The sequence below is a fragment of the Camelus ferus genome, chromosome 20 (assembly GCF_009834535.1).
Source record: "Camelus ferus isolate YT-003-E chromosome 20, BCGSAC_Cfer_1.0, whole genome shotgun sequence".
Classification (NCBI taxonomy): domain Eukaryota; kingdom Metazoa; phylum Chordata; class Mammalia; order Artiodactyla; family Camelidae; genus Camelus; species Camelus ferus.
Window position 1 is genome coordinate 23,946,391 of NC_045715.1, and position 22,238 is coordinate 23,968,628.

General features: G+C 40.9%; 2 protein-coding genes and 2 pseudogenes across 9 annotated transcripts in view; 2 read left to right on the top strand and 2 right to left on the bottom strand.

Annotated features, from left to right (window-relative positions):
- Positions 1–6,306, bottom strand: part of SRPK1 (SRSF protein kinase 1) — a 71,759-nt gene extending 65,453 nt beyond the window's left edge. The window contains 3 exon segments of the mRNA XM_032462931.1: positions 5,695–5,785; positions 5,788–6,162; positions 6,165–6,306. Of these exon segments, the coding sequence (XP_032318822.1) occupies positions 5,695–5,785; positions 5,788–6,162; positions 6,165–6,291 (593 nt within the window). The 5' untranslated portion in view covers positions 6,292–6,306.
- Positions 6,307–12,466: 6,160 nt separating this feature from the next.
- Positions 12,467–12,620, top strand: LOC116658423 (annotated as a pseudogene).
- Positions 12,621–14,336: 1,716 nt separating this feature from the next.
- Positions 14,337–15,942, top strand: LOC102511550 (annotated as a pseudogene).
- A 3,619-nt stretch (positions 15,943–19,561) lies between these two features.
- SLC26A8 (solute carrier family 26 member 8) overlaps positions 19,562–22,238 on the bottom strand; it is a 53,066-nt gene continuing 50,389 nt past the window's right edge. For 7 of the 8 annotated variants that reach the window (XM_032462923.1, XM_032462927.1, XM_032462929.1 and 4 more), the window contains 3 exons: positions 21,763–21,817; positions 21,478–21,662; positions 19,562–20,631 (listed from right to left, as the gene is read on the bottom strand). In XM_032462923.1, coding sequence (XP_032318814.1) covers positions 20,287–20,631; positions 21,478–21,662; positions 21,763–21,817 — 585 coding nt within the window. In that variant the 3' untranslated portion in view covers positions 19,562–20,286. The remainder of the gene's footprint in view (positions 20,632–21,477; positions 21,663–21,762; positions 21,818–22,238) is intronic. The other variant, XM_032462930.1, reaches the window with a different exon arrangement.

Here is a 22,238-nt window from a genome sequence, read left to right on the forward strand (position 1 = left end):
ACTCAAACAAACTTAAAATTAGCAGGGAAATTTGAATACTTGTTGGATATTTGAACTTGTTTTTAAAAAATGTTATGTGTGATAACAGTACTGTAGTCGTCTTTTAAAAAATTAAGAGTCCATATCTCACAAAACAATATGATGTCTGGGATTTGCTTTAAAATAAGATAGAGGAGAGCAGAAGATGTAGATGAAACATTAGCCACAGCTGACAATCGTTAAAGTTGAGAGGGATATACGAAAGTTTATTTTGCCATCTTCTCTCATTTTATATATATTTGAAATTTTCCACAAAAAAGCTTTAAAAAAGACAATCATGCTGTCAATTCTGCACATCCTCAGAATTACTGCATTTCACAAATTCAAACATGAAAATGTCTCCCACCATTTCACACCTCTGAAAAGAAGACACATCTTACAGTGAATGGTGTATCAGGTTAATTGGCAGTATTTTTTCCTTAGTGGTACATAAAATGGTGAACTAAGAGAATGATAACATCTTAAATCCAATAAAAATAACTGTAAGAGTATAAATATATTCCTATTTCTTCTTACCCATACCATTATTTACATTGCTCCTGGGAAGGAAGAGTTCAAAAAACACTCCTGGCTATCAGAATTTTCTTACTTGCTTGGGATTAATTCAGTTACAGTGAGAGAAGCATTAAAATAATACTTTAGCCAATACAAAAATGATCTTAGTCCCCAAACCAACATTAGTAGTAGACAGGATCTGGGGAACATTAGGGAAAAGCCTACCTAAGGCGGAAAACAAAGAAAAAAGTTTATTACTGCAGTTATTCTACCAAGTCTAAAAAATATAGTAAAAATGGATTCTAGTTGACCAATCTGTCTTTCCTTCACTTTTAATAAAGGAATCCCTAAGCACCCATCAGTTTAAGCACTTCAACAAGTTGCTGGTTTCAAGTAATCTAAAGGAACATGGTAAACCTGGCAAGCCTCTGGGCCTCACCGTAGTAGATACACTTACGCGAACAAAATTTACTAACATATATAAACTTACTGAGGAAGAAAAGAGGACAAGAAAATATTTCTAACAAGAGCGATTCCAGAAGTGCAGTTTGGCAAGTACATACTTCAACGAAATCACACAATTAAAAATGCAACTGTTTTTTAAACATATGATATTTGACACTGAAAACTCAAAGATAAAAAGCAAAGAAAAATATGGATTAGCCATTTTTTAAAAAATCACTTAATGTCAAAAACACTATAAATGAAATCTAAAAGGCTAACAACAAGCTGAGAAATACAAATCTTTGACATAACAAAAGATATATTCGTAATAAATGGCTTTTAAGATCAAGAAAATAATCAACAGTCAAATATAAAAATGGACAAAAGATAAGAGTAGGCCAATAAAAATATCCTCCAAAAGGTCAATCTTGTTAGTAATTAAAGAAATTAAAACAAGATACCTTACAGATGACCAGCTTTGGGGAGTTTTTTTAAATACTGTCCAGTTCTGGTAGCTTAGCAGGAGCTAGAAGAATATTCCTACTCCTAATACTGTGACTTGAGCAGACTTCTTTCACTCACCTCCTTCAAGTGTCACCTTCTAAACGTAGCCTCCATCAGATCACTCTATTTAAAACTATACCCCCAATCTCCACTTCTGAATATCCCTTATCTTTCTTTATTTTTCCACCTTATCACCTAATATACTTTGTAACTTACCTATGATGTCTATTGTTTATTCTATCTCCATTAAAATAAAAAACTGCTTCTCAGTGTTTAACAAATAGGAGTTAAACTGGCTAACTTTTTCTGAAGAAAACTGTGACAATATGAATTAAAAATCTTTAAAATGTGCATACAAGTAATATCACTTCTAAGAATTTATCCTGAGGAAATAATCACTGATGTGAGCAATGGTTATCCAAAAGATTACTCACCTTAGCTGTGAATTGTGAAAAACTGTAAACAGCCTACAGTGGAACATTTAAAACGATGTGAAATATTTAATGCTATGGAAAATGTTCCTGGTAACATTAACTCGGGAAAAGCACCAATGATTCTATTTTTGTCTTAAAAAGTATATACATACTTATTAATAGGAACCAAAATAAATTATGGTACATTCATTTAATGGAATGCTAGATGAAGCTACTCTGTATCTTGCTATGGAAGCATTTCTAAGATACAGTGAAAAAGGCAGACCTTAAAAAAATATTGAGGCTGCCCTCTATGGAACTGATAAAGAACCAATTTCCAAGGTACACTGTTAAGTGTAAAAAGCATCCAATGTAATTTTTTAAAATGGTTTCAAGTTTATGTACTCTACTCTTCACTGGAAAAAAATGTTGGAAATTTTTAAGTATTGTCCCTTCAAAGTTTTCAATCTAACAACTACATTTTTGGAAAATTAAGAAATAAAACCATCTCCCCTCTGACTCCATAGATGAATGGGTGCTAGAAAGAACAAAAGCACTTCACCACCTCAAATAATTTTACTACCAAATTTATACTAACTCCATAAAGTTCTTTAATAGCATAAAAATGAAAATTACTCTTCAAACTAACTTCCTAAGATAACTAATGAAATTATTAGAAATGAAATCCATTCTGGAATTATAGTCCATGGAAACAATTTCAAAAGCAGACATAAATTGCGTCAAATTATAAAAGCTTATAATAAACAGATAAAGGTACACAGCTATTGATACATATATTGAAAACTGAATACTGAAAGGGAGACAGAACATTGTATCCTTTTACAGCCATACCCCAGTGGGCCACGAATGTGTCCCTAAACACCCAGCATCCTGAGGTCCCTTAATCGGAAGCCTCTGTTCACTCAGCCTCTACCTCATTTGTCCTCAGAAAGACCAAAAGGAATTGTCACTTGGAGATAGCAATGGTTAGTAACCAGGCTTTGGAGTGTGTCAGATCTGGGTTAGAATCATAGCTTTAAATCTTCTAGGGGAGTAATTTGACAAATCTCAAATCCCTTATCTGTAAAGCAAAATAGAGATGATCACCAACTAGTTAATGTTAGTAAGTAAAAGTACAGTGTCTGAAAAGTAAAATGGAGAGGGAATTCTTCAAATAAGATAACTAAAAATCCCCAAAGTCAGATCTTCCAGCCACAGAAAAAGAACCCAAAGGAAACAAATCCTAAAGAGTACTGAGCTGGAAAGCAGGTTGCTGGATTCTAGGTTTGACCCTGCTATAAACAGCTCCATGGGCATATTATTTAAAATATGTAGGTTCTAGTTTTAAGATCTACAAAATCAGAGGACTAAAAATCCTTTCCACCTGTACCACATCATGACTAAATTACTAGGATGCTGTTTACTGTTATACCTCCAAAAGTTTCTAACATTTTTCATTTAAATGTTTGGGTTTTTTTAAACTTCAAATCCTGATCAGTTTTCATTATGACTGATTAACCAGTCATAACATGTAAGACAGTTTAGTTAACTAAGTCATCCAAGGTCAGATTGCAAAAAAGTGGTAAAATTAGAATTCAAACCAGATCTGACTCACTCCAAAGACCAAACTACAGCATGCTTCTTCCTCAGACCTTCTCCCTGACTAATCAATCTCCTGTACCTAGCAGCTTGGCTTTGCAAAATGACTGGAAGTCAGGAGTGCAGTTAGCAGTCATGGAACAGAGTCAAGTTACCTGAGTCAGGTGGAGCCTGAACTTCTGACACAGGACTCTAACCAAGTTAATTAATTAGACATATCATCTACTTAAAAGAAGGCTGGAGAAACAAAAAAAAAAAAGGGGGGGGGTAAAATTATTAAGAAAAACCATTAATTGAAGATAAAAATGAAAATAAAGCACCTCTGAAAACTACAAGTAAATGAGGAGTGATTCAAGGAGTCAAAGTTGTACAAGATGAAATAGTCAGTAAAATAACAGCTAATTATCCGTACTATTCTCTTACTTTTGTACAAGTACAGAAAAAATTAAGAATACAAATAACTCTACCCACAGTAGTGAATGGAGGAGTCACAGATAATCCAAAATACACACACTTGGCTTTAGAAATAAAGTATATGGCCTAAAAGGATAATCCAAAGTAATGAATATCTGAAGTTACAAATAAATTATACGATTATCCATACATATTTACCTCCCAATTTCTAGGTTTATTTAGGCTAATATGGAGGTTCATTTCCACGTGGAGACATGGAGAGATCAGGACAGATGAATTCTAAACAGTAAAAATAAAATCACCACCTCCTTATATCAGCAGAAAATGTATCTTTTTATAACACATTCATATCAGCTCAACAGGGAATAATGACACTAAGGTGCACACGCGCGCGCGCGCGCACACGCACACACACTAGTAAGATTTAAATTTCATTTCCACTGCACAGAGGAACCGGGTTAGCTCCTTGTTGTTTCCATTAAACCCAACCGGGAGTAAAAACTGGTTTTCGAATCATCCACACAAAGATAAACAAGAGGCAAATAAATACACACCCAAACATTTACTGATAAAATCACATTTAAATGCCTTGGTTATCAAGCACATTACAAAATAAAAAATTTCTTAAGACAGTTAATAGAAAGGAATCAAGACGTGTGGTCACACCACTTCAGCTCTATTGACAGAAGTCCTTATGGCTCTCCTGAAACATTAGGTAGTCACCAAAAGCCATACACACATACAAGACCCTACCTGGTACTGTCATTCAGAAAGGAAACCTAGGAAAGCCTCTGAAATGTGTTTTATCAGCTCAGAAGGGCTTAGATGGTATACAATTCCACAGAACACCAAGTAAATGGGGAAGTGTCCAAAAATGCACTTTTCTTCTGAACACAAATTGTCTAAAAGAATTTCCAAGACCCTTTGCAATTAAAAGTGAGTACAAGATAAAAGTTCTTCAGACTAAGCCTCACTTGCAGAAGCCCTCTACTGGACGTGTTTGTGAAGCTGTGACCAACTTTTGTGTTTCCCACAATAGCGCTAACACCACGATTATGCATCCTGCTGATAAAAACGGACATGTGGCACTTAATACACCAAACCAGAATCACCAACTGCGCTGGCTAAAGAACTTCCTCGTCACCGTGATGCCCACTCCAGAAGTTATCTATCAGCATTCAGGGCAAGGACTTGAGAAGAAGAGAAGCAGTAACAGAAACTGGCTGTATACCCAGTGGTCTGCCTGCACACTGTAAGGAAGGCGATGAGCCCTGCAGGCTCAGGAAGCTGCCTAACCCAGAGGAAAGCTCCCTGCCATCCCGTATAAAAGGGAGCGTGTGGCTAGCAGACAAAAACAAGGAAAATTCAATTCTGTGACCGCCTACCCTGCAGACGTAGGAGGCAAGTTAAGAAGCTGAGAAGTAGGTATGGGAAAGACAGCAGAGTTCACAAACTGATAATGATCTACCAGTTCGGTGGGGAGGCCCAAACTCGGGGAGCGTGTGCCTCCTCTCTGGAGTTGGGAAGGTAATGTACCGGTAGAGCTCGGCTCCTCCCCCAACGGCCCTTTCCAGCAGGCGCGGGGCTGCTAAGACCCAGACTCGGCCTTCAGCAACAGAAGCTCCCTTGCACAAGGTTCAGGGGAGCTACCCTCTTCGGCCGCCCGGAGGCCATGTGGCTGAGGCCGCAAGAAGCCCAAACCCGGTACACGATGATGGCGTGAAACCAGCGCAGAGGAGGTGCGGGAAGAAATCCAAAGAATGAAATGTTGGGGTGCGAGACTCACTTCCTTTGGGCTTTGTCCTTCTTGGCCTTGGTCCTTTTCTTTCGGGCCTGGAGCGCAAGCACTGCAGGAGAGAGGGATGGATGAAGGGCGAGGAGGAAAGAAGGCGACCAAGGTGAGGGTGGAGACCCAGCAGGGACGCGAGGCACGGGTTCGGGGCCTGCCTGACGGGCGGCTCCCGGGCGAGCGCCGCGGCTTCGGCGAGGCGGCGGCTCATGGGGCTGGCGGCCCACGGGGCGCAGAGCAGCGCCCAGGCGGGGCGCGCCGGAGGGGGCTCGGGCCGGGTCAGGGGGCCGGCGGGCGAGGGTCAGCCTCGCCCGCCGAGGGCCGGGCCCTGGAGCGGCCCCAAGGCGCGGGCCTGCCTGGCAGGGAACAAGGGGCGATGACTGCCGGCGCGTAAGGACTCCCGGACTGAGGGGCGCGGACCCGCAGCCCAGAGGCGGGGGGTGAGGGGCAGCGCCACCTCAGTGGAGGGCGCCGCACGCCCGGGGACCGGACGGCGGCGGTTAGGCGAAGCTCCCGGCGTTGACCTGGGCCTCGCCCTGGCGGCCGTTGCCCCTCGTGGCTGAGGCCGCTCCACCGCTCACCTTTCCGCTCCATGGCGAGACCGGTAACCGCCAGGCGCCTGCGCACTCGAGTGGCGGTGACTCCCGCTCCCGCCGCGGCCCCAATCCAAGCCCGCGCACTCCCCGCCCCCCGGTTCCCGCCCCGCCCCCGTCCGCGACGGCGCGCGCCTGCGCGTTGGGCTCGGAGCCTACCACCTGCTCCCGAGGTGCGGGGGCAGTAAAGAATGCGGGAGTAGGGGGAAATGTTCGAGTGTGAAAATTGAAGGGGTGTTTGAGAACCAAGGTTGGAAGCCTGGCAGGGTCATCTTTGTTCTGTTTGCCGGGCGGTTACCCATGAGGAATAACGAAGAGCGTGGCATTGAAGGTTCCCTGCTTGATGAATCAGAGCTCCGCAGCCAACTGTAATCTGCCTCAGTTTCCTGGTCTGTAAAATGGGAGAGTCAGTTGTGTTCCAGTTCCTTCACTGAGTTATTGAGGGCCAAATGAGATACTATATATAAAGTGGAGATGGGGGAGGATTACAAGTGAGAAAGAAAAGAAGTGGGAGCAACACAAAAGAAAGACTGGAAGGAAGGAACCAGTGACCTTATCATTGCTTAAAAAAGTAAAAACTAAAAGTGAGTTTTCTCTTAAAATTTCAAATTCAAATGAAGGCTATAAAGGAAGGGGGAGAATAAAAACTAATCATGTTTTCTTATTTTACCACTTAATCATCTTTGTAGTACATGATAAACACAGTTGTCTTTATTTTTTTTTCAGTTGTCTTTATTTATAGAATGTTTTTATACATTTCTGAGTGCATTGTCTCATTTGATGTTCTTGACACTGTAAAGGCAAGGTAGGTACTACTTCCACTACACAAAGAAACAAAAATTTGGAGGGGACATGTACTCAGAACTTGGTGTTCAGACACAATGATTCAATCATCAAATCAGTGTTGTAAAGCAGGGTTGGCAGAGTTTTTCTCTAAAGGGCCATACAGTAGACATTAAGGCTTGTGGGCCATAAGCTCTCTTAACTATTCAGCCCTGACACTGGAGCTCAAAAGCAGTCATAGAAAATAGGGGCTGTCAGTGTTTCAAAAAAGCTTTATTTATGGTCCCTGCAATTTGAATTTCATGTAATGTTCATGGATCAGGAAATATTCTGCTGATCTTCTTCCCACTATTTAAACCACCCTTGGCTCAAGCCTTAGTTTGCCTACCCGTGTTGTAAAGTTCTGCAGCTGGACAGGGTGGAACCTCTGTAGACCCGTGCCCTTAAAGAAGTTAGGCTCTAGTGGGGAAGACAGACAAGTAATTAGTTGAGAAAGGAAGCTGAAAGTGCAAGAGTGCCACACAAGTCGAGCATGGGGGCTCGGGCAGGATTTTACTGAGCAGCGTAGTCCAGCCAGGGAGGAGGCAGCTTTTAGGCTGGGTCTAGGAAATGTGTATGATTTCCATAGGTGGAGAAGGACATGACAGGCATTCCTGAATAAGAAAATCAATTGAGCAAAAAGGCACAGACCTGGAAACTTATAGGCGGGGACTGGGGATGGTAATGACTGAAGGGATGAAGTGGAACATGAGGCTGGAAGCGTAGGTTTGCCAACTTTGAAATACAGATAATTAATATCTGTTGCATGGAACCTGAATGATAGCATTTCTGGGCATATTGCAAAAGAGGACAGCACCTGTTGGCCAAAGAAAACTGCAACCCAGTTTCCTCCCAACTATACTTGAAAACAAAAGGAAAGTTGGGGCAGAGAGTGAAGCCCTGGAGTCTGAGGATTCTGCCAGCTCAGGAAAACTACATGTAGTTTAGAAAAGACAGGAGCGAGCTGGTGGCTGAGGAAAGTCCCAGAATCAGGAAATTACTCTCCACCAGAAAGTAAACTCTATGAGGGTAGGGACCCTGTTTGGGCTTTCCTTGCTGTATCCTCAGTGCCTAGCACAGTGTCCAGCACTTACTAGGTGCTCAGATGTTTGTGTGATCAAAGAATAAATCATGTGCAGTTTATGAGAAAGGTCTGGATCTGGATGAAAGAGAGAAAACAGAGAGGAACAACAGGATTGTTAAGCCGAAACCCAAGTGGGTTGGTGCAGATCCATCAAAAAGAAAATATGTTTAGCTTGGCATGAATCAGTCATACGTATTTTGACTCTGAGTGACTGTTGCTTCTCTAAGTGCTTACCAGCCATCTGTTTAATAATTCATTTGAGAATTTTTCCAGATTCAGTGTCGAGGTCACTGGACTGAGTTCCCAGAATTGACCATTTTTCCTTTTTTGTTTCATCTATTTTCCCCCATCTTCCCAGCATGCTTCAATTTCTTTACACTTTTTCTAAAAACCTCTATAATTGTTCCTATAAGCTACTTTGGATTTTTCCCACTATTCTAAAGCCTGTATCTTTTTTGTGCTTGTTGCTTTAAATGTAGCTTTAAAAATCACTTCACCTCTATTAGAAGATTAGTATTGAATAAATGAGCATATATAAATAATATAAAAATATTTATATATGTTATATATAAAAGTATAATATATAAAAAATTTAATATATTAAGAAGTATATATGTATTTCTTAAAGAAAAAACCACTTCACCTCTCCCCACTCCCCTACAATCTCACAGGACTTCTTCTATTCTGGATTTTACCCTTCCAGAAATTGTTCTTAAAAGTGGTGGCCATTCTTTGGTATTCTTTCTCAGTTAAATGGATACCCCTTCTCCCATGACTGCTGCAAGTGCTTGTAAAAGTAGAAGTATTCAGAAGACATGAGCCATTGTGTTTTTTACTGCTCATAAGCAGTGTCAGAATTTGATTTCTGCAGAAATCCCATTCCTCTTGAGCTGCTTTTTAAGAGTGCCCTGGGATCTTCCCTAATGCTTCTTTGAAATTTTTGAAATATGAGCACCTAAAGTGTAGGATACATGTTTGATCACATCCAACATTCCCAGCCTTGACTACCATGAATTCTCACACTTTGTCCAAAGTTTTGATCTGAGTTAAATCCAAAGTGTCACTTCCCCTTATGGCTTCTCCTATGTCCTGTGAAATAAAATGGACAACAGAAGAAAGTGAAAATATATCAGATGCTTTATCTTGAATAAGATTCCCAGTAGATGTCTACATAATTAGAGTGCCCCAGTATAATTTTATCTTTCCTTTCTGATAGTTTTGTGAAGTATATTGGGAAAACATAATTCTATTTAGACTTCTGTATCAGGAAACAGAAGGCACATTCAACAGAATAATTGAAAATAATTGAACAAAGGGATTGAGGGGTGGACAGGGTTAAGGGAAACCAACTAGGGATGGGGAAGCATCCTGGGACTAGCAATAGCCAGCATCTTTACCACCCTAGGCCTGAAGGGACAAGGGGTGGAGGTGTTACCAGAACCCAATGAGAACCTTTATTAGTCTGCTAGGGTTGCCTTGACAAAGTACCACAAACTGGGTGGCTTAAACAACAAAAATGTATTGTCTCACAGCTCTGGAGGCTAGAAGTCTGAAATCAAGGTGTCAGCAGGGTTGACTCCTTCTGAGGACTGTGAGGGAAGGCTTTGTTCTCTTTCCTTGGCTTGTAGGTGACTGTCTTCTCCATGGCTCTTCATATCATCTTCCCTCTATGTATGTCTCAATCTGTGTCCAAATTTCCTCTTTTCATGAGGACATCAGCCGTATTTCATGATTAGGTCTCCTCCTAATGACCTCATTTTAACTTGATTACCTCTGTAAAGTCCCTATCTTCAAGTAAGCTCACCATCTGAGGTACTGGGGGTTAGGACCCCAATATATCTTTTTTCGGAGAAGGAGATAACAATTCAACCCATAACAGAGCTGTAGAAAGAGCTGCCTAACAGCTGCTGTTCCCCTTCATAAAGGGATATAACCATGGACCCACAGAGAAGTAAATGCCCAACTTCTTTCTCCAATCATCGTCTCAGGCTTGTGCCTCCCATTGACAAAACCCAACTGGAAATTAGAAGGCAGGGTTGCCTAGGTGATGCAGTCCATGCAAGCCAGCCTCCACAGATCCGGGTGGAGAAGGGTGGAGGGTGCTTCTGGAGGGGCCAACAGAATATCCAGCACAGCCTGTCTGGGCAGTCTATAGGATACACCCAGAGCAGCTAGCACTTTCCAAGCAAGTAAGTCAGCCTCTTGGGCTTCTGATCCCTAGAGAGGCTTGGGAACAGAAGTTACTTGGAGATAACCCCTTTTCTGACTTTGTTATATAAAAGTTTGAACTTCACAAGGAAATTGTGCCGGGATGAAGGGTTGAGGGAAGTAGGTGGATGAGATATAAGAATAAAAGCCTTGACTTGGGAAACTATGAAAGTTCTTTGAGGTCTCAACTCCTTGTCCTTTTGGATGCTCTGGCCACAGCATGAAGGCTAGAGGAGTGGAGGAGATTGGCAATGAGGAGGTTACCGAGACTGGTGGTGGTGGAGGCAGGTGGAGCCCTTGCTCTGCTTCCTGGAGGTGCTCTGGGGAGGCAGCAGGGTGTTGCAAAACTGACCTATGCTGATCGTGTTCGACTCTTAGTTCCTTATTCTTGGTAATGATAGCTACCAAAGTTTAATGTGATGAGGGTTTGTCTGCCCCACTTCCTCATTCCCCGGCTATAAAGAAAACAAATTTTGACTAAAATCTGCCACACACATATTTGTTGACATTCATTAGCAGGCAGGCACAGAATAGCTCCTGTGACCTATGTACATTCTTTGAGGTTTCTCTGGCCACAGGATCAATTTCTCCAGTTTGGCAATCTCAGGGCCAGAGTGAAGACAGCTTAGGAAATAACATAAAAATGGGCAACATTTGAGTTCCAATTTCTACCTGATGTGCAGTGTCAAACCCATTTTTCTTTTCCTTCTTTCAGATACTTTCCACCAGGCTCACACTCACAACAGACATTTGTCGAGTACCCACTGCAGCCCAGGCATTAGACTAAGGGCTGTGAGCAGAGAAGAAGAAAATATAGGCCTTGCCCTATAGGACTTAATAGCTAACAGTAATGACTATTTACTAAATACTGTCGTCCCTCAACTCTCAAACAACCCTGTGAAGTAGGTACTATTATTATCATCTCTGCTGGACAGATGAGGAAGCTGAGGCACAACCAAAGTGACACAAACTAGGAGGAGTCAGTGTTTTGAATCTGGGCAGCCAGGCTCTCAAATTCCTACTCTTAACCACACACCATATCACCTGTCTAGTTTATTGGGGGATTATAAATACAGTAGATGTACAAAGTGCCAAAGGACCACAAACAAAGAGGCCCATTCAGCTCAATTTGAGAAGGGGTAAGGAGAGGGGCAACTCTTGAGTGAGATGACACCTGAGCAGCATTGGAAAGCATTGAATAGGTGTCAGTTGGGAATAGAAGGGAGGGAAAAAAACTCCAGCCAGAAAAGACAGCAAGGTATGTGGGAGAACCATAAAAAGCATAGTATCCCTGGAGTATAAATTGCAAGGGGGAAAGTGTGAGACAGTTGGCTCCACAAATGCTTACTGGGCCCCATCTACGTGCAGGCACTGTGCTTGGTGCTGTAGGTACAGCAGGGTTGGAGCCCCTACGGAACCTGAGCCGGAGCTTTCATTTTGCTCCCTTACTCATTAAAATAACTTTCTGAAAGTACCCCCTTGCAAAACACTCAAGAAACTTGAAATAGGAGACTGTCATCATATTTAACGGTGAAAGACTGAAAACTTTCCCTAAGATCAGGAACAAGACAAAGTTGTCCACTCTCACCACTTCTATTTAGTCTTGTACTGGAGGTTCTAGCCAGGGTCATTAGGCAAGAAAACTAGATAAAAGGCATACAAAGTGGAAAGGAAATTGACACTTTAAGTGTTGTATCACAGATTTAGATGCCTTCCAATGGAATTTAAATACAATAGCAACTTGATACCCACTGTCATTCGTTTTATTTTATATGTAAAAAAAGTAAAATCACTTTGTTAACTATAAGAAATTTTGCATTACTCCCTTTTCTCCTTGAACTTGTATTTCTATTTCATTTTACTCTCACAGAAGTTTACCCTTAAGTAATGCAATTTTATGCTTAAAATATTTTATTGATCACTTATCACACTATACCACATGAATGTGAATTTACATTGCAATTTAATTTGTAAAAACATCCGGGATCATGATCCTCTGAAAACTTTCTTACCTATCATTACGAGTATTATTATTGCAATGATTAATCAAAATAACAGGATCATCGCTTCTCGGCCTTTTGGCTAAGATCAAGTGCAAAATAACATAGGACCATTTTTGTGATAGAAAATTTTATTGCAAATATGTAGTGCAAAGGTAGGCGATTTTTCCCAATGACTCTATTTTTTTTTTTTGGTAATGGTTAAGAAAACTTGTTCACATAAAACAAGTCTCTGGGAATGGAAAGGGTTTTGCATAGCAATATTAGTCAGTTTTTAAAAACTCCTTCCAAATGTGCCCAGAATCACGTAGTAATCATCATCAAAACTTATTTTAACAACCAACAGCTGATAACTGCAGGAGGTCCTTATTCAATTTTGTTGAAAGCACGTAATTGGAAACCATCTGACTTGCAAAAAGATGTTACACAGTCATTAAAATTATTGTCTCTCTCAATCCAAAACCAGTATTTCAATATGTTCCTTTGTTTGGACCCCTGAAAGGTTTATACACCCTCTGGCAGTGCACCTGAGAATGATTTTTGGGGGAGGGAGAGGTCTTTGTTTTTGTTTATTTGTTTTGTCTGCTCCTTAGAATGATAGTGACTTTTGTTCACTGCTGTATGTCCAGCACCTAAAAGAAAAATGTCAGATACATAGTAGATGCTCAGTGAATATGTGTGGGATGTTATGAAAGAATGTAAAAACCATGGGTGTCTGGGTGTGTGTGTGTGTAGGGGGACAGGGACAGACAAGAGGCACGAGTGCACTGATTTGAGTTTTTCAGTTCAAAGGCACTGAAAAGCCACCTTTCCCCAAATCAAAGCAGTAAAGAAAAGGCCTAATCTTTGACATCTAACCTGGGTTTGAATTCTGACATTGACATTGAATAGCTGCGACTTTGGCCATACCCTTGGTGTTAAAGAGTCTTACCCTGTTAAAAACAATACTTATCCCTCTCAAGAGGCATTGGAGGAAGTGACTACTATTTTTTAATAATTTTTAAAGTTTATACTCCACTTATAGTTATTATAAAATACTGGCTATATTCCCCATGTTGTACAATACATCCTTGTACCTTATTTTATGCCTAATAGTTTGTACCTCTTAATCCCCTACCCCTATCTTGCCCCGCCCCCTTCCCTCTCCCCACTGGTAACTACTAGTTTGTTCTGTGAGTCTGCTTCTTTTTTTAGTTTGTTATATTTTTTAGATTCTAACTATAAGTGATATCATACAGTATTTGTCTTTCTCTGTCTGACTTATTTCACTTAGTACAATGCTGGAGGAAGTGACAATTAAATATGATAATGTCTGCAAAGTATTGGCACCATTGTATGCACTCAGTAAGTATGAATTGTCCTTCATTTGGACCCTGCTTCTTTTCCTTTTGTTGGCATTACCTTTCCCTCTAGGCCAGAAATTTGCCCTATTGGATTTATTCTGCCCCTTCACTGTGGCAGATACTAAGCAGTAGACAAAATATAGATTTAGGGGCCTCAGGTTGGATCCAGGGCAGCGGAACCTCCTGGGCCTCAGTTTCCTTGTCTAGGAAACAGGAGTAATAAAGCCCTACCTCATAGGGTTGATGTGCAGAACAGTGCGTTAACTTTTGTGAAGTGCTTAGGATGGAGCCTGACACCCAGCAAAGGGTTAATAGATGAGTGCTTCCAGGAAGAGAAGGGACACCCAGGGTGACAGTGGAATGGGAGAGTGGGGATCCTCTCAGTTGCTCTGTCTCCCACACGGCATTTATAAGCTATATCAAGGTGTCACAGAGGGCCACGTTCTGGGGAGGAATGAACACCAGTGGGCAAGTTTCAGTGAGTGTAAGTGGCCACCATGAGTATCTGTGGCCAGAAGAACCACACATTTCCTTCAAGGCTCCTACCCCTCCAAAGCCCTGCCTGCTATTGGTCATGATTTTATAATCAATGGATAAAGTGGGGAAAACATGGAATAGCTTCAAATACAGGTGCCAGAGTCTCTTCAGCCATGAAGGAGGAAGCCGTAGTGAAAATGTGGACATGAACTCCAGTAGACGTTTGTCTGTCAAAGACAAAAAAAATCAGTATAGGAGACAGCTCCTCAGCAACCAAGCAGTCAGTCCCTTGAGAGAAAAATGTTGCCTTACAAATGGGATTAAGGCCTTCCAAGATTTCTTCAAGGAGGAAGCAAAATTGTGTGACTGAAACTCCTCAGATTGTTGAAATAAGCATTGAAATGGATAGTGATTTACATGTTACCCCAGAAACAAGACTTGCAAGAAGAGATTCCTACTCTTGACATGATCCTTGGGGTGGAAAGAAAAAATGTTCCTGTTCTACAAAGACACAAAGTTCACTGGATGCTGATAAAAAAGTTTGGTAGAACTGGAAGTGGACTTCAAAGGAGAGGCAAAACAGTGTAAGCGCTATATATGGTGTGAACATCATTTCTGGCAGCATTCTAGGACCTTACTGAGACCGAGGTTGCAGGATACTGTGGGCTTATGTTTTCCATGAGAACTTATAACAAGCAGTCAAAACCCCTCTTTCCTATTCAAAGAAAAATATACTTTTCTGAATTAATGAGAAGTGTCCTTTTCCTGAATAATTGAGAAATGTCCTTCTCCTGCTGACTCAGATTTATCCCCCAAATGGCATTTGATTAAACAGTTTATAGTCCCTGTGAGTCCACATTCAACATTTTTTGATACATTTGATTCATACTTGGCTTCTATAGAAGATGAGTAGATAAGTTTAGAGAGAGAGGACAGCTTGGTATTGGAAAGGGGATTGATCCCCTTCCCAATACACAAATACATACATTTGAAGACACTGTGTAGGGTAATTTGTTATATAAACTGGGACCAAAGTTAGCTCCTGGAATGACTGAAATAAATCAGGACAGTTCTGCAATTTCACAAGCTAATTGTGACTCAGAAGAGGACATAACTACCCTGTTTGCAGTCACGTAGGCAGAAGCAATGTCAGGTGTCTGGAGACAGCCATGCCCATGTTAGCAGTCAGGGAGCTTGGAAAGCCCGGACACAGATTGATTACATACACTGTCTCGGCCCGATTATAGGGAATCCCTGTTAATGGGGAATGATGGACATTACGAAGCTGAAGCTGCTCTTGAAGAGAAAGCTGAATGCACTTTTTAGCTTAGGGACTGGGTGCAAGAGTCCTCTGTGAGCTTCCATCATAACAGCAGATCCCTGCCTGCCTGAATTGAGCAGTGGAATCAAGTTTAGTTTTAATGCTCACAACACTTATATGATTCACTCCTCCACTGTTACAGGACTTTCAGAACATTATAAAGATCCCAGCTATTGCATGTTTTTTTTTGAACCATCGCTTACTGTATCACTAAATAGTACATTCCCTTTTGGTCTGCAATATATCTTTCATGCAGTCACCTGCAGGTGCGCCATATATGATGGAATTGGTGGGCTCCCTTTACCACCAATGTTACAGGGTTTTAAGAAAGAATGTCATTATAAACAAAAAAGTTAGAGTTCACTGGTTAGAATGAGAACCAGTCAAGGCAAAGTAAACTCACCTGTCCCCAAAGGGCATTACCTAGCTTTGCTTTTATGTGCATCAGACAGTCCACCTTTAGCAAGCACGCATATCAGTGTTAAGGTTTTTGAGTACTGTGAGTAAGCTTAGAGTTAGTATCTGTCAGATGTGATCTGCTGTTACTTAGACAAGCGTGGTGCCTACTGAGACAACAGAGGCTAGAGCTACAGGTGTTCAGTAAGGCTACAAAAACACTTAGCCTACAAAAACACAGCCGACTTAGTTAACAGTTTGGTTTTCAATGGCTGTAGTAATTGAGTGAGGACACTCTAGGGCACTTGCTTTGAAGAATTCTATTTCTTACTGAAGAATGAATTATTAATATTGGATGAGTATTTCAACAGTGTGACTGATGTTTGAAATTATTTTTCCTAAGAACTTTTCTACAAACTTTCATAAGTTGCAATGTTTGTAGTTGCTATAAATCAAGCTTTGGAAGCCCCCCCCCCCAAAAGACTGCTTTCCTTTTAGGAAGAAAAAATGCAATTTTCTGACATGAGGGCATGGTGCATTTCACGTAAGTGTTGCTATAGTTTATACTCAGTCTCCACTGTTAAGTAAACTGGGTTTTCTAAATAGTAGTTCTTAAAACTTCAGATTTATAAAGTTGATAGTGGAATTTTATTTAAAGGCTGCAGGTACTAATTTTTAAAATGAGTGCTTTAACTAAAAGCAGACCTTTGAAATAGCTGCTGAAATGCAGTCCTCTGTGTGATGCTTTTAAGTTGACATGTGCAATCTAATCTGTAAAGTTGGATCTTTTCCTGTGCCCGTGGTGAGTTTGTGGTCCACAAAGAAAATGAGACTAGAAGATAGCCAAGCAAGTCAGATAACAGTAACTACAGTGGTTACTGATGTTGAGATTATTGGTAAACTGTAATTCATAATTTGCATGGCAGAATTTATCTCCTTGTTATCAACTCTCATAGCTGAATTGCTTAAGTACAATTTATGGAATCTCAGTGCAGTTCATTTTTAATGGAAAATCTGAAACCTAAATTGCATATTTAAAAGGTACTTATAACCATTGTATCTGTAAATAACTTTAATTAGCAGCTCTTTGTCACTTAGAATAGTATGCAGTACTAAGTGAACGAATATTTTGTAAATAATATCAAATTCTAGTGTTTGCTGCAAGTATTGAACTGTATTTACACTTCTGTCCTAAATGTTTTTCACTAAAGTAATCAAATCCATTTGTGTGTCTCTTTGTCAGTGTGCCCTGTACCACTGGTGAGTGCTCCTTACTTTCCTAACCTGCTGCAACAGCATATTATTTTACATCCTGATGGCTATTGACAAGGCTACAAAAAAGAAAAGCTATATTTGTATGCAACACTAACCCTTTGACTGCTAAATTTTGTTTCTGCTTGCTGTGCCTTTTCATAGTTGATCTTTTTGTGCTAATAAAGTATGTTTGGTGTTCTCCTTATAAAAATAAAAACAAACACACACACACAAAAGAAACAAAATGAGAAAACTTTCCCAATGCCCCCAGCAGAGTGCGAGGTAGAGTCCTGCCCCGCCTCCTTGCCCTCAAAGCCCTGCAGCATCTTAAGACAACATGGGATCAGTGTACTCAGCATCACAGTCCCTGGGTTATATGGTATCTCTCCATCCAGCCTATGGTTTCCTCCAGAGTAGGGGGTCATTCTGTAAAACCCCAGACAAGCATAAGGCTCAGCACATGGAAACCACTTAAGTGTTCCTTAAGTGAAAAAATCTGGAAGGAAACTGCTACCCTCACACCTTGGCCAAGGACACCCACCCTGAGCCTAGAGGGGCAGCTGTGAACCAAGGCTTCCTAAAAAACTGGAAGGGGTGAGGGAATTTCTGCCAACTCCCTGGCATTTCCTTAAATTTACTAAATCTGAGGAAAGGATGCTGGAAGCAAACTTGTAGGCCTGGAGTTGCCTAGAGGGCTGGGGCCAGGTATGGGCATCCAGCAGGGTTCCCAGGTTCCAGGTTGTTTATATTAGTCTCCTTAAGAACAAGACATGCATGTTAAGAGGGAGTATTTTTAGGATCTGCAGATACTAACTACTACATATAAAATAGGTAAACAGCAAGATCCCACTATATAGCATAGGAAACTATATTCAATACCTCGTAATAGCCTATAATGAAAAAGAATATGAAAAGGAACATATATGTATGTATAACTGAATCACTATGCTGTACATCAGAAATTAACACAGCATTGTAAACTGATTATATGTCAATAAAAAATTTTTTAAAAACTAAAAAGAGGAGGTATTTTCTTTTAGATTTATTCAAAGCACCCCCTAATTTGCTGAAGTTTTAAGAAGTTCTATAACTTTGGGAGGGAAGAATCACTTCATTAGTATGCTTTCTAGTAAAGTAAAAGAAATACCCCAGAATGTTAACAGAATTTATCTCTAGGAAATGGAAGTACAGGATATTCTTTTTTCCCCCTGCTTTTCTGTGTTTTATAGATTTTCATTAAAGAGCAGTGTTATTCTTACAACAAAAAACTGTACTTTAACAAATTTATACCACGAGTTCAAAAAAGTTTCCATCCGCAGATTTATAAAATAACACAAAATTAATTAAAGCATGAGGCTCCTCTGATTATGTTAAGTCCAATATTCGGAGAATTGGATAGAGTTTTCAGAAAGAATTTGTTTCGGTTTTGGGGAAAAATTAGCCCTACGCTAAGTGATGCTCTCATCTCACCTAACAAAGCATAAGTGATCAAAGACACCAAAGTCTACCATAATCCAATCATTTCAAACTGGTAATAAAGAGCAAACTTTAAAAGCAGCTAGAGATAAACTACAGTGAGATATAACTGCATACTGATTAGGTTTCAAATTAAAAAGACTGATCATAACAAGTGTTGACAAAATATGGAGGAACTAAATTCTCACACACTGTTGGTAGGAATACAAAATAATACAAACATTTTGAAAATAGTTTGGAAAATTCTTTAAATGTTAATTATACACTTACCATATGTCTCAGCCATTCTATTCCTAAGAGAAATGAAGTGTTCATACAAAGACTGTTACATTGCTGTTCATAGCGTCCTTACTTATAACAGCCCAAAACTGGAAACAACCCAAGTGCTACATATGTAGCAGTCACTTAGTAAATGGAGAGTGAGTGAATGCACACACTATCTCTGTGATAAGAGATATTTATATTTTAACAAGGATTTCTTTCATCTAACAGATGAGAGAAATTGATTGCCCAGGCAAGAGGAATCTTGTTTACTAAGTGGGAAATAAAGTTCAGGATTCCATATACTTTTGCCCAGGGGTTTATTTTCTCTTCAGATTGTACCTTAATACTAGATACTTTTTTAATGGATAAGAGGGAAATTTAAAAAATGGATTTGGACCAAACCAGTACTGACTGACCTCTTTGATTCCTAAGGGTTTTGTGTATGTCACAGATTTTTAACTAAGTTTGGTCTACCGAGAGTACAGATTCTAGATTACCCATATCTTAAAAACCTATAAGAAAGAAGATGGCGATTGTGAATCTGAAGGCCAAGGAGAATTCTTTAGAGCTAACAAGTCTCATTGGTTGGTACAGCTCACTGGCCTTCTGAAACAGTGGCAGGATAAGATCCTGACCTTGGAGTGATGGCAAAAGCGCTTTCAGCCTAACACTTCTTTGTACTACAAGCCTCACAGGCTGATCTAACTTCACCTGCCTATTTACCCCTATTTCCCGCTGTGTCAATGCAGTGAAGATAACTTGCAGATAAAATACAAATGCTATCTGGTTTTTTTTTTTTGTCTTGCTCATCTCTTTCCCACCATGTCTACCTACTTCTGGAATTTCTCCCACCTGACATTTCCCTGCAGAATGCAAAGAAGGGAGAAGAAGCAGGAGGGGTCCAAATGTAACTAGAGTTATATATTTTATTTGAGCCTCATCTCTTTGTAGAAGGGGGAACAGAGATGAAAAAAGTAAGTGAGAGATGGTCTAAAAAAAAAACAACAAAAGAAGTGTGGTGTGTGAAGAAGGAAATCCTTCACTGGAATACCTGCTGAAAGTGAAATGAAGTGAGCCTGGATAAGGAATTCAGAGACAATTCTTCGTGCTGAGTATTGTGATCTGGGAGTGGGATCCCAGTGCTGAGCAGAAGAAGGCCAGCAGGTGGAAGAATCCCAAAGCAAGTCCTACTAGTTGTAACTAGTTGAGGTCTCCAGACTAAGTGGGTGGGGAGGATTTGCCAAGGGAATCTGAGCCCTTACTCCTAGTTCATCTCCAAGGGATCCTCAGTGGTTTGCCCTCGGATGTCTACGAATTCATATGCTGATGTGTCTTCTGACTGTGTCCTAGGCTAAGTCTGAGGTGCGGAGTTGGGAGCCAAAGACTGATACAGAGGCCAGTACTGCTGCTGAGGGTAAGTCTGAGCCCTTGGCCTGGATTCGAGCTCAGGTTCTGGCTCAGTCTCTGGATCCATCTCAGATTCAGGCTCCAGCTCTGACTCAGGCTCCATCTCGTGATCCAGGTCTAGGTCCAGATCTAGCCCAGGCTCTTGTTCTGACTCCAGAATGCGATCCAGCTCCAAGTCTAGCTCTGATTCCTCCTCTCTTACTGGATCCTGGAGTGTAGAGAAACCTGGACTTTTATTTTTGGGGATTTCGATAAAACTGCTGCTCATTTTATGCCTTGATTCTCCATTCTGAAATACACACAATTAGGTGGATTAAAACTTTCCAATTTTATTTAATTTTTGAACAGTCAGGGAATCTCAGAATAAATAGGTACCAGAAAATCATGGGCTCCTGACAAAGCAGAGAATATATCTGGTCTAAATTTGCTTTCTGTCTTCCTTATACCCTCTGGTTCCTCAGTTACCATTCTTCAGGCTCAATCAATCCATAACTTCCAATTTCTCTGGCTTTTCTAGCTAGCCTGGATTTTATGGTCAGCCATTTAAGCAGCAATGGTCTTGGCAGCATTTGCAAACATCCTGTCTTCTTGATTTTACTTGTCTTTCCAAGCCCTCAACGGAAGCCTTGGCAGGACATGCAAGATCCTTGGTAATCTGGTCTCCTGCTGTCTTCTTTAGCTTTATCTCCATTCTTTTGCTCTAGTTATAAAGTTAGACTGGCAGATCTTTACCTCTGCTAGTTCATCAGTTCTGTTATTCATTCAATCCACCCCAGGGGTGGATTCTAAAGGGATAGCTAAGGGAAATATTTAAAACAGTTATTCACTGGTATGGAACTGGCACTAACTGAGCTTGCTGTGAAAGGATCTTTGAGGTCTCTGCTGGCTTGGATAACCCTCCCTTCAGTTGGAAAAGGATCCTGAATGACACCCAGATACCATAGCAGTGTGGGAACTTGGGACTCAGGTCTACTGCTATTTAACAGCTGGTAAGAGTGCCTTTCAACATCTCAAACTCTGACACAGCCACACTCAAAAACATTTCCTGGACTTTGCTCATCTCTATCTGATCAAGTGTTTCCCCCACCTCACCCCCACTTCACCCCCTCTACCCCAGTGCTTCACATCATCCAACCTTGTCTGTTTCTGAGTGGGTTTCTTGTATCACTGTCTCAGATTCATCCATGCTTAACTCAGAGGGCTCTGGCAACTTCCTTGACAAAGCAAATAGCACAGCATCGTGGAGGGTGAGGAACAGCTGGGCCTTGGTGATGCTAGCGTCAAAGAAATCATTCTTCTCAAATGCCCTGACCACAGAAGCTACAAATCAAACCCAGAACACACACAGGGTCAGACACCTGGGAAGGAGAGCACTCAGGGTGGGAAACACAGACCTCTTCATAGGGTGAAGGATACTCACAGTGACATCCTGCAATGAGCACCAAGATGTTGGCATTTTGGAAAGCATTGCACATCTGTGGGGAGAGAGTAAATCAGTGTTAGAGATCTCACACTCACTAATTAGCTGAATTTTAAAACCTCTTTGGTCATTCACTCTTCCGGGGTAAATGTACCTCTGCAACCCCATTCAGCTGTATAAGCATTTGATGAGTGAACTGCTATATGCCAGGAAATGTCTAAAGTGGCAAGAATACAGAAGAGAATTAGATGGTCTCTCACGGGGTGGGGAGTAAGAGGGAGGGTTGCCCATGGTCTTAAGCAGGGGGGAATCAGTTCACATAAAGAGATAATTGTTCATGAGAGGACTTGCTAGGAGAGAGACAGGTACAGTGTGATGGGAACACACTGGACGGTCCTCATGAACAACCATATCGTGGCATTATTGCTTAGTGTTTGCATGTGACCCCCATCTCTCTGGAGTTCACTAAGGAGAAG